The following is a 12,260-nucleotide window of genomic DNA, read 5'->3' as shown; positions in this document are numbered from 1 at the left end:
TGCAGCAATGGAAACTGATGCTTCGGAAGTTCGCCTTGAGATTTACAGTGGGATCCAAATTTAGTCCATTACCCCTTTTATAACGGCAGCCGGGATTGGGAAAGCAAAGAGTTTGGAATTGAAGAACTGATCCCATATGGCAGCGTTTCCGTTGTTGGTCGAGTCTTTTCCACCACCGAATGCATCCAACTCGCCCACCATAATGATATATATGGATGGATATAAAACCAGAGTTCAGCTCGGCCCTTAAAATATGTATCAGGGCCATGTAATCTTGAAGAACGAGAGCAGAACTTCAGCTGTACTTTCAAAATAAGCTTTCTGGAGAAGACACTCCTCCTCGTTGACTATTTCGATAGTTTCCAGCCCACCACCGCCTGGGCAGCGACTGCAGCCGTCACACTGCGGACCCACACAGCTCCTAACAAGACACACAGGATAATTTTTCAAACGCTCCGGAGTGGCATTACTCTTCATTGCCTTCATTTTACGGTTACGTTACCCCGGAGCAAACACTTAAGGTTATAACAACTCAGCCTACTTTATTGTTTTTAACCCCAATTCAAGATGTCTCTATCTGAAGAGCTTAGAAATAAACAGTTTTCTTGGGAAAAATGTGGGGTTTTTTGCTTGTAAAAAACCACGGGTAACCATCCTGTCCTGGTCTGGTTGGATGTATTTTCTCACGGGGCAGGGGCAGTTTCGGAGGCCTGACGGTCCTCTTCCCCGTGGGAAGACCGGCCTCGCGCCACAGACGGGGCAGAGGCCACCGCTAACGAGCTACCCCAGCGTGGAGGGCACGCCGAAACCCAGGAGCATCTCCAAGGAACACGGCGGTGAAATACGGAGGCTCTTTAGCGGCTGCCAACTCATTCCCCGTTAGTTTGAGTCTGATTGGTACCTGGGCTGGTGGGAGGTGGCCACCACCAACTAGATGGTCTTTAAGGCCCCTTCCAACTCTATCCATTCTATGATTCCGCTTTTGGCTCCCCTGAGCCTTCCCGAATGTGTACTGAAACATCCCTATTACTTAGAAGAGGACTTCAACTAGCCTGAGCTTAATTTTTGTAGTCTCTTTTCACACAGCTGCCCCATCCAGCACATTAATTGGTTGGGCACTTGTTCAAGACCGGACTTGGAGCAACCTGGGCTGGTGGGAAGTGTCCCTGCCCATGGCAGGGGGGTTGGAACTTGATGGTCTTTAAGGTCCAATCTAACTCTTCTTCCAACTTCTAATCCTTCCAACTTCCCATTCTATGATGCATTTTTAATGGCTTAAATACGCACTGTTTACCCACCAGGCATGAACTAGATGCCCACCACCACCTTTTCTCCCGTGGTAGTCATAACTTCGTCTTACCAGTCCGTAGGCTAATTATTCTGGCATGTTCCAAATTCTCCTTATACCTTGAAGCCTTAAAAAAATCCCTGGAAGAAGCAGGTCCTGCAGTTCGGGTGTATGCTGCACAAAGTGATATTTTCCCTTATTTTAAGATTCAACCGGGATTCATCTTCTCTAAGCTGAAGCTCTGGACTGCCCTGCCTGGAGCAGGCGTGCACCGAAGGAGGGAGCTGATGGGTGGCCCCATCGTCCATCCCGCGTGGCACCACACCAGCAGCCGCTACCAGGGCAGGGCAGCGAGTGGCTCGTGCCGCGGAAGACGTAATTCCGGCGAAGGGATGAATCTCAATTACCGCAGGAGCCGCACGTTCCCCTTCCGCACAACCGGGTAAGTTATTGCACCTGAATCTTTACACACATTTTCCTCCCCTATTTTTCACTGGCGTCAGATTGTCACAGCCTTTGTATGGCTGATATTTCATTCCTCCCCAGACGGCTCAGCCAGAAAATACCTACGAAGCCAGCTAGGTCAGTACCAGGTTGTTCTGTATAATATGCTTTATTGTGCTTTGTTCAGCCAAGTTTTAATTAACTTAAGAAATACGACTTTCCTCCACTGAAGGCTTACAGCAGATTATTCCGTCACCTGCAAGTTTTTGCTGTGGGGAAGGACACACGCATTACCCAACGAGACTTGGCCTTTACCCTTACCGCAGTCCTTCTGTTTGGTAGGTCATCCGTGATTTTAAACTAAGAACCAGCTGCCAATAAAAGCCTGAATCTAAACTCTCGGTGTGCATCCCTCCAGGCAGGTCAGAGACAAAGTCATTCCCACCACCAAGCTCCGTTTTGAGGAAATTCAGGATTTTTCCCGTTGCATTAAATTTAACATCCATTGGTTTAATTTTTAGTGCCCTATTTATTCCCCACTTTCAGTGCGGAAACGCTTTGTTTGGGGCAACTTGGGTGAGATTCACCCGCCCATGGTATAGGCATTTAGAAGTTAAACAGCAAATCCAAATCCGGCAATTTCACATTTTTTTTTTTTATTCACTGGACAGCCGTAAGCACCTTCAGATGGCAAGTCTTCCCCTGTCTCCTAAGACGGGCGATTCTTTGAACATCCCTGTTCCTCCCCAGGGGCTACAGAGGAGGTCAAGGTTGATCAGTTCAAACTTGGATATTTCAGTGTTAGGCGCCTAATTCTGGACAGATGAATCTGTGTGTTTCTCTCTCTTGTAATTCTCTTTTCCCTCTTCGAAACTCAAGAGAGATTCAGCCTTGATTCAGTAAACTCTATTCGACAAAAGAATTTCCATTCCCTTCCCACGATGGCCTGATTTTCAGGTGTTCAGACGCACAATAGAAGCAGATTTTCAAATCAGTTCGTCATTCAACTAGCCCAGTGCTCCTGAAAGCACGGGCCCTTACTTTTCTGCCTAAATGAGAGCTTTCTTATTTAAAAAAAAAATCTACTCTCAAATATGAGTCTTTAGAGAAAGCACTTCACAGAATCACAGCATCCCAGACTGGTCAGGGTGGGAAGGGCCCTCTGGAGCTCCCCCAGTGCCACCCCCCACCACAGCAGGGGCACCTCCAGCAGTGGCACAGGACACGTCCAGGCGGGTTTGGAATGGCTCCGGAGTGGGAGACTCCCCCACCTCTCTGGGCAGCTGTGCCAGTGCTCTGCCACCCTCAAACGAAAGAAGTCCCTCCTCAGGTTGAGATGGAACCACCTATGGTCACGTTTGTGCCCGTTCCCTCTTGTCCTGTCACTGGGCACCGCTGAACAAAGACTGGTCCCATCCCCCCGGCACCCGCTCTTGAAGGATTTAGAAGCATTGAGAAGATCCCCCTTCAGTCTTCTCCAGACTGAAAAGGCCCAACTCCCTCAGCCTCTCCTCAGCAGAAAGATGCTCCAGTCCCCTCATCATCTCCGTAGCCCTTTGCTGGACCCTCTCCAGCAGTTCCCTGTCCCTCTTGACCCGGGGAGCCCCGAACTGGACACAGCGCTCCAGATGTGACCTCCCCCAGGGCAGAGGAGAGGGGAAGGATGACCTCCCTCCACCTGCTGGCCACACTCTGCTTGATGCCCCCCAGGATGCCATTGGCCTTCTTGGCCACCAGGGCACATTGCTGGCTCATGGGCATCCTGTTGGCCCCCAGGACTCCCCGGTGCCTTCGCACAGAGCTGCTCTCCAGCGGGTCAGCCCCCAACCCGTACGGATGCAGGGGGTAAACCCCCCCTGTAAAACACGACAAGCTGCCATCTGGCCATGCTCCGCCGGCCCAAAGCTGATTTTAGCAAAGGTGGGAGCTCTTCGGTCCCCCAGCCCCGCTTTCATCCTGCCACCCTTTTTTAAGCCCTTTAAGTGCATCCTTGTGGGCAAACTATCATTAAACTTCACTTTCCCGTGTCCAGTCTTTCATAATAGCATAATAATACAATGAATTAATAGTAAAATCATTAATAGTATAATAACCTTCAATGCATTCAATGCATCAAACGCAGCTCTGCTTCAAACCCATTGACTCCACATCTAATTTCTCCTAAAGGCTGCGAAAAGCCGTGTGCTTTACGCTGCTGCCTTTTTATAGCCTTTCAGAAGAAGCCTAAAGATTTTTTCCCCGCAATTATCTATAGACTGTTTCGGTTTGGGGTGGTTTTTTTTTTTTTTTTTTAAGTATAGGAGAATTACCTGGAGAAAGAGTTGTTGATGCTTTTTACCGGAAGACTTTTGGAGACAGACTGGCTGGAGAGGATACTGCCCTCCCAAAGGTTAGCAAGTGAGCAGGACCATCTGTGTTTCTCAGCTGTGCGGGCGCAGAGTCAGAACGCCTGACAGCATCACCAGGCACAGAAAAGACTTGGTTTTTGTTTTTTGGGTTTTTTTTTTCGCCTTTAAATCAATGGAATTGATTCTTTCCTGTGCCCGAACTATACTTGGCAATATAAACAACAGAGAGCTGTGCACGGCAGATTTAGTTCTTCAAGGCTCGCCGTGCCAGCGGTACTCATCCTCCGCGGTTTACTCCGCAGCCGGGGGATATTCTCCCCCCACCCGCAAGGAGCGACACCTCCAAAATCCAAAGATTGAGCCCCAAAATACAGTTCAGTCCCAGATCCGCGTCTCCTTATCGCCCACATCTCTTTTGAAGCTGAGCATCGCTTCATCCCTTCCATCCCCCCCCCCCCCCCGAATTTGAGAACGTACTTCCTCTGCTGCGCCGAGGAACGCCTGGTGCAGATGACGGCCACCACCGCCACCACCACCACCGTGATGACGCCGACGGTGACGACGATGATGACGAGGAGGTTGCTGTTCTTCTGGGGCGTGACGCTGCCGTGGGGAGGGTGCATCTGCCCGATGGGAGGCTCTGAAAGAAGAGAGACGACGAGGGGACGGTTAGCGCTGGGCTCGCTCCCCCCCCTCTTTAGGAGACACCCAGGAAATCAAACACATCACGGCACGAATTCCTCCCAAAAAGCAGACGGAGGGTGCAGAAGGGCACCGTAAAGAGCTGAAATTTACGTCTCGCTGCATTTCAGGGGCACAGCAAACGGGAAAATATTTAAGCGGTAACGACTTTGCGCTTTCCGGGTGTTAATAACCCCATGGAGGGAGTCAATAACTCTCGGCTCATTTTTTTGCTATTATCAGCTGAAAATGGAAATACAGGGACTATGGATTTTTCCCTTTATGGCCCATATAGGCTTTCTCCCTGTTTACAGGCAACTACATATCTTGTGCATCAGCCAACCTGAACGCCCGATTCATTTGTCAGTAACTGCGCTCACCCCACGCTCAGTCCCACATCACATTCTGTTCCGTTTATTGCTGTGCTGAGCAGATCCCCACGCGACACCCGAGCAGGTTAGGGGCTCAGTCTTCCGAAGTGATGAGTTGCCTTCATTTCAACGGGACTGAAAACAGCATCGTTCCTCGTGTCACATCCCAGCCAAACGGACTTCAAGCACCGGTCCCTTACTTTCGACCTTTTTTTTTTTTTTTTCCCCCAATTGCATTGGGAATAGCACATGCCATATTTTTATTATCTCGCTGGGCGATGCCCAACACAGCGTTGGGTCGTACGTTACAGACACCCGCACACAGCAGTGAGAAATCCTTTTGTTCCCTCTGCTAAAGCAATCTGCTAGGCGTCCTATAAGATTACAAACTCACAAAGCCCAAAATGTCTTTCCACTTAAGCCTGGAGAAAAAACCAAATATTCGGTGCAAAGGGATGCAAAAGGGAAGAGCTGCGCGACACCATGTCAAAGATACAAGAAAAAGAATTCAAGAGTTTTCACGTGGCATCATCCCCACAACGTCCCATGTATAAACTAAACAACACCTGTCTGGGATCTCATTTTGCCTTTAGGACAACTGAACCCAAAAGGAAAAAAAAAAAAAAAAAAAAGAGAAATCTTTCCAAAGAACAGTTTTAGTTGGCGATAGTTGTAATTTAATTGTAATATTCTGCCTTGATTTTCTGCCCTAATATCCTTTCTTTACTTAACCAATTATGCTATTTAAATAATATTTAAATGCTTTTTCACATAGCTTTTTTCCAGGCAACCGAATAAGACAAGCAGCTGCGAGCGCCATCCTTTCAATATGACAATGGTCTAATATAGAAATCCCAAATATTTCAGTTTGGTTTTTTCTTTTTAATTTCCACGCTGAGTAAACGGCATCGAAGGAATATAGCACATAAAATACAGCGGCTATCAAGAAAACCAAAAAGTTTTCACTCCCTACCCTTTACTGCAGTCCCTGGAAGTTCTCTCGACTTCTCCAAAGTCAGTTTTCTTATAATTATGATGAACTACTATAAGAGCAGGAGGAAAGCCGAAACCACGGCTGCAGCAAAGCAGGACAGAAAAGGTAATAAAATTTTGCATTCCCTCCTTGTCTTGGCTGAAGGAAAATAATCAGCGCGAGTTAATCAGCTATGTGCCTTGTAATTACTTTGTACTTTCAAACCTCACTTGATACCGCATTTGTGGGAATCTTGTCTGTCGTTTCATTCAATAATGTGCGATGACAATGCTTCATTAGGTAACGGAGATGGGGTCTGGAATCAGAAGTTATTGATGGCGTATCTACACCCCAGCTGGCGCTGATTAGGTTCAGTTAATTTCTGTTAATCCACGGGGTTTCCTCTCATTTCTTCCTATTTTAGGGCAGGATTAATTCATTTTAAGAACGGTGTTTTCTGCAGAAAGCTCACGTTGAAATATAATACCGTGAAATGCATTTTACAATTCTTTTCTAAGCTGTTATTTTTTTTTCTAGAGGCGTTCCCACAGCCTGAGAGACATCTAAAAGTCCTCTTGCGATGGGATGATCGTACCCTGCGACATACTTTTGGGAATACCGCATCCGCTGGAAATCTGAGGGGTATTGGGCATCTGCTTTAAGAAAGCCGAAACAGAATATATGGTGTCCTAACCCTATTTTTTGTTAACATTTCTGGTTCAAACGACTGCCTGCTTTGCAGCAGGTGTTTTGCACAACGGGTGGGATTTTCAACAGCCGAGATAACTCTTCTCTGCAAAACAGCGAGCGTGCGACCCGTGGGCACGTCGGGTGGCCTCCAAGCCACCAGAGGGAGGAACGAGAGAGCAATAAACAGAAGAAAAGGAGGAGGTTATCACCAGAAGTGCGCTTAATTGTGGAGCGGGGCTTGGGGGGAGCTCGTGTTTACCGTTCAGACTGCTCCTGTCTATCAGGTTGGTGTCCACCGGCCAGTAGGAGCCATCCCCGTGACGACCTATGGGCAGAAAAAAAAAACCCACGTCAGACACGGCACAACAAGTAAAACAGCAAAGTCACGTTTGTTGCTTGAGGCAGCGCCCGTCTGACAACGTTTAAACCATCAAACGGTGCTGGGGAGGGGGGGGGGGGGAGGGGGGAAAGTCATCCCATATGTGCCGGGGAAAATCTGTCATCAAAGCAGGCGTTGGAAAGCAAACTGAATTTCAGCCCTTTGAGCAGCTTGCCTTGTTCTGTTGGGTTGTTTGGTTTGGTTCCCCCCCCTCTCCTCCTCCTCCTCCAGATGTGCTCGTTAGAGTGACAAACCGAGGTACGGTGGCAGCATCCGTCTGTGCCCCCTCCGCGGGTGCCGGGAACAATTCCGACGGCTGCAACTGCGGCAGAGGGACGGCGCCGTACAGAAAACTGCAGGCACGTTCTCCACCTGCCAGGTGGCTTTCCCCCACTATTAAGCGAGCTTTCTTTAATTTATTTTGCCGGTTGCGGAAATATAACCCCACAACTGCTTGGTTTTTACAAGAAGATTGCCTCTTTTCTAACCCTGACGTTAAAAAACCAAAAAAAACCCAACCAAACAAAAAAAAAACACCAAGGAAAGAAAGAAGAAGGGATGTGGTTATTACTCCAAAAATGTTTTGGCCGTTGAGGCAACATCTGCACTCTAAATTAATACAGTAAAATATGAGGTGTTCATCTTTTCACCTTCCTTTTTTTTTTTTTTTTTCTTATTTATCAGCTTTGCGCTAAACAGCCGTGTAGGTATGTCCATGTTTCTGCCAAGAGCATCTCCGCTTCCTAATCTCTGACAGAAGGAGAATCACAAAGGTTGGTAAAGTCCTACCAAGCTCTTCTTCGTCCCTACCGGTATGGGAGGGAGCGGTCAAAGTCCGCAGGAAGAAGTGGTTTGGGGTAAAAACCGCTCTTCTGGCGAAGACCAAGCACACGCCAACAGCTTGCTCTTGGTTATGGGCATACTGCCCTAGAGCAAAACCCCAAACGTGGCCACCTCATTCCTCCAAAGCGGATTCTTTTTTTCATTTAAGTCTTCCCAGGTGGCAGAGTCTCAGCTGATCTGCCCCCGGAGCAGCACACCGACTGTGCAAGACCCCTGGGCGCTCTATTTTTGCGGCTCTGCCATCCCTTCGGGCAGACAAATAGGACCCGAGAGTGGGTTTTGGGTTGGTGAAGGGATTGCATAGAAGTTCTGAGAACTTAGCGCAGGGCAGGGAATTACCAGGGATCATTCCAGGTCACTTCTACGTCAAACAACCACCACCTACACCAGATCTCTTGGCAGATTATGCAAAAAAAAACCTAAACCACCCCATTTTCTCACTTTCCCGCAGTTGTTTGTTGCTGCTGTGCACTGTTAAACAACTGCCGTATCCCTCTCCAGAGGTACTTGCATTTCCGTGGATTGCGACGAAATCCACGGGCGTAACTTTGTCTACCAATTTGGAAAGTATTTTGTGATGAATGGCCCTAAATAGAGGGAAGATGATTATCATCAGAAGAGACTTCAATGTAATCATCTTTTCAATCAGCATAATTGCACAGCTACAACAACTTGATCCCAAGAAAGCAAGGTTGCAAAATGTTTAGCTGTAAAAGCAGACAAAACAGAGGTAAATGTAAGGTATATAGTAATTTTGTTTACCAAGATGACACTCTAAAGCAGTTCTACTCACGGTACCGCGCTGCAGCGTGTGCATATGTGGTGACCCCGTGCTTAGGAAACTGGGTATCTCCATGGGAGAGTACTAAATTTTACTATTTTTTATGTTTGGCCCACACCGAAACATCTTAGCGGGAGCTTAACGTGGCGGAAAATTTAGTCGGGATATCGCAGGCTTAAAAAAAAAAAAAAACACCCTAACCCTGCATGGACGACTCTGAAGTTTAGGACTTTTTTAATTAGCGTAACAGCACTTTTCAAGGCATTACGCATGACTTTTTCATCCTGCGAATATTTGCGTCAACAGCTGCCCATTTCATTTCTGGCGAAAGGCTCGGGCTGCGCCGACCGTCGCGGGGGCTTCTTGGGCTAGAAACACCTTGAAGCGGTAAAACCATCCCAAGGCTCCAGAGTCTTCCAGCTTTACTCACTGAAGGCTCAACTTCTAATCAGAGGTAATTTCACCGGTAGGAAACAGGAACGCAAAAACCAAACGGTATTTCAGCCGCACTGATCGTCAGGGATAGCCACGATGGAATTTATGGTAATTTGGCTCTGTTCTCCGATTAAGACATGATTCAATATTTGGATAAACATGGAAAGCTAGGAGATGGGAGCTAAATCTCTGATGCGTTCTAAGCTTTTATATGTTCAAGGGTAGGTAGGGCTTAAACCCCCAAGGGTTATCCCTGCTCTGTTCCAAGCCAACACACCTCCGTGAATCACTTCTACCCCTACCTTTCACTCGCCGACAGTTTAGGTTATAGTTCCCTTTAGGAAACTCAAACGATGTGCGAAAGCACTGCTGCTTCGAGGCTATTGCTTCACGCAGTTTCAAAGCCTCAGGTTTCGACCGCCTTTATCATCATCTAATTTTAAAAGTAAGCTAATCCGTGCGCTTCCACTCCATCTTCAATACCTTTACGGCACTCGTCTGTTGGCACTGCGCTCGCTATCGCTCTCCACTTCCTTCCCAAATCCACTGGTGGGTTTCTCGTCCTACAGAAGACCAGTACGAAACTCCTGTCCCACTGCTTTAGATGTAAAACCTGAGGGTCAGCCAGAAAGTCATGAACAAAGAGGGCGTAACTCAACAAATATGTCCGGACCTCATGTGGGGTTTCTTTGGGTCAGACAATGGACTCTCCTCAACATCCACCAGTTTCCAGTGGAGCTTTTTTCCTCTGTACTACTCCGTCTTTTGGAACAAACTATTATAAAATTGTGAGTAATCAGCTGTTTCATTGAGAAGTGCCTTTTTTAATGGAGGTTAGAAAGTCTTTAAACTTGACTTTCCTATATTTTTAATGAGTTGTATTAAAGGTGGAAATACACCTTCAGAGGTGCCATAACCTGCATGCATATGAACCTATGTATCATTCCTCACCTCTCACCTCTCTCTTTAACTTCTATTTTCCCCCAGGTCTGTTTTTCACGTTTCAGTAACTCGAGTATTTCTCTGAAAAAGCACAGACTTTGCCCACAACTGCATCTCAGGTGCCATTATAGGAAAAAAACATTTCAACTCGGTCTCGTGGAGGCAAAAAAAAAAAAACCAAAACCAAACAAACCCCACGTTGTTGGTGACAACAACAGTCCTTCACCCTCTCAGGTCTCCTGCACTTGGAAACTGGCCAAAAATTCCGTCGGCATTTTGCTGCAAATCTCTTTCCTTTTTCATGCCTTCCTCGAACAATTTCCTTATTTGCAAACTTGAGGTGTCCCTGCACGGCACGGGCAGATCGGTAGATGTTGAGGGAATGCTCCTCTGAACCAGACACGGCCCCAAACTACTACTGTCGCTGTCTTTTGCCTTAAACAGGCCAAAATACGGAAAAAATAAGCTGAGCAATATTCTTCTATGAGATAGCAGAAGCTGTAAGTGACGTTTCCTGCCCCATGGGTGTCCCCGGCGATGTTCAAGCATGCAAACCAAGTCTTTGGGAGGTCCAAGCATGCAAACCAAGTCTTTGGGAGGTCCAAGCATGCAAACCAAGTCTTCGGGAGGTCCAAGCATGCAAACCAAGTCTTCGGGAGGTCCAAGCATGCAAACCAAGTCTTCGGGAGGTCCAAGCACGCAAACTAAGTCTTTGGGAGGTTCAAGCATGCAAACTAAGTCTTTGGATCTCACAGCCAACACAAGCTGTCAGGCATACAGTGCCATCAGAAAAGCTGCTCTTCTGTTTCCAGGGAAAAGCTGAGCTCCCTACGTTAGTTATGGCGCTGAGGAGTCGGAAACCTGCTCCAGGATAGAGCAGAAGATTGCAGAAGACAGCAAGTTGCCTTTGGGGGGCAGCTCCAGCTCGCTGCTGACCCGCAGCCCTCTTGGAAAGCTGGTGGGATAAGGAAGCTCAGACATAGCAGAGTAAAAGCAGAGTAAGGAGGATGGCTGAAAAGAAAGGGGCAACAGGAGCTTCTGCCCAGAGCAGATGTGCAGATGTCTAAGAAGAAGAGGACATGCCCCTAGTGCCCTGTTCCAATTTGGCATCATCTTCTGGGAAGGTAGAAATACAAGTCAGGAGAGAGAAAGGTTGAATAATACATGTTACGCAGTTCAGTGTCGCTCCAGAAGCTGCTCTTCACCCTGGAAGCTGGACACCAGCTCAGCCTGAGATGGGTAATGCTGTGTGGCCACATTGTGTATTCGCACACCCAGCCGCGAGGCGGAGCGGTGGGCCACGCGCTGACTTCAGAGAACACCAAGAACATCCACCTCCGTGTGCGTGGCCATTCACAAGTTCCCTCTTTGGTCAGTGATGAGAGAAGGAACCTCATAACCACAACCGAACCTGCTTATCTTGGATGGAGAAAGCCAGTTTTTGAAGGTACCCTCCTCTGCCCATTGACCACGTTATTTGTCAGACTTTGGGAGGTACAATTTTAGCTTTCATCGCTGAGGTTCTGCATCCATTGGCATTTAAACAAGCCGGAGCACGAGGACCTCTGTCTTCTACGATCAGCACCTGATAACGAAGGAGACCCCACTTTGGGCTGGTGGCAGCTGAAGAGCTCAGCTTCTTCTTTAAATTCCAAGCATGCCTTGCCTTCTGAGATGCTTTTTGGACCTTAAGAAAGAGTTTCTACACCTGCTTGGTAAACACAGCCAGATGACAAGAGTTTAAAAGGCTTTTTTTTTTTTTTTTTTCCCCAGAAGGCATTATAAATGGGATACTTCTTATTCCTTTTCTCTGGCGAAGAGCGTTACAGACCGCTGCATTATTTGTTTAGGAAGCAGCTCTTTGAAAAAAGATCTGAACCGCTCATCCTTTCACTCCCGCTACGCTCAGAGTTTGCAAAACAGCTTCAGAACCGAAAACCCGGAGCCATGGAAAGCTTTAACAGAAAAAAAAAAAAAAAAAAAAAAAAAAAAAGGCAAACTTGATGCCTTCTGCAGTCACCGTATGAGACGATGTGACTGGTTTGGGGCTGATATCAGGCTGCAGATGTACCGGCAGCTGTTTTC

At 47.4% G+C, this 12,260-nt stretch overlaps 1 protein-coding gene across 1 annotated transcript in view; it reads right to left on the bottom strand.

Moving 5' to 3' along the window:
* DCC (DCC netrin 1 receptor) overlaps positions 1-12,260 on the bottom strand; it is a gene marked incomplete at both ends in the record, with an annotated part of 609,880 nt that overhangs the window by 32,166 nt on the left and 565,454 nt on the right. The window contains 2 exons of the mRNA XM_082497412.1: positions 4,558-4,720; positions 7,055-7,120. Coding sequence (XP_082353538.1) covers positions 4,558-4,720; positions 7,055-7,120 — 229 coding nt within the window. The remainder of the gene's footprint in view (positions 1-4,557; positions 4,721-7,054; positions 7,121-12,260) is intronic.

Source organism: Vanellus vanellus (assembly GCF_965231255.1).
Source record: "Vanellus vanellus genome assembly, chromosome: Z".
NCBI lineage: Eukaryota > Metazoa > Chordata > Aves > Charadriiformes > Charadriidae > Vanellus > Vanellus vanellus.
The sequence above is the reverse complement of the archived record's forward strand: the minus strand, read 5'-3'. Positions and strand labels throughout refer to the sequence as shown.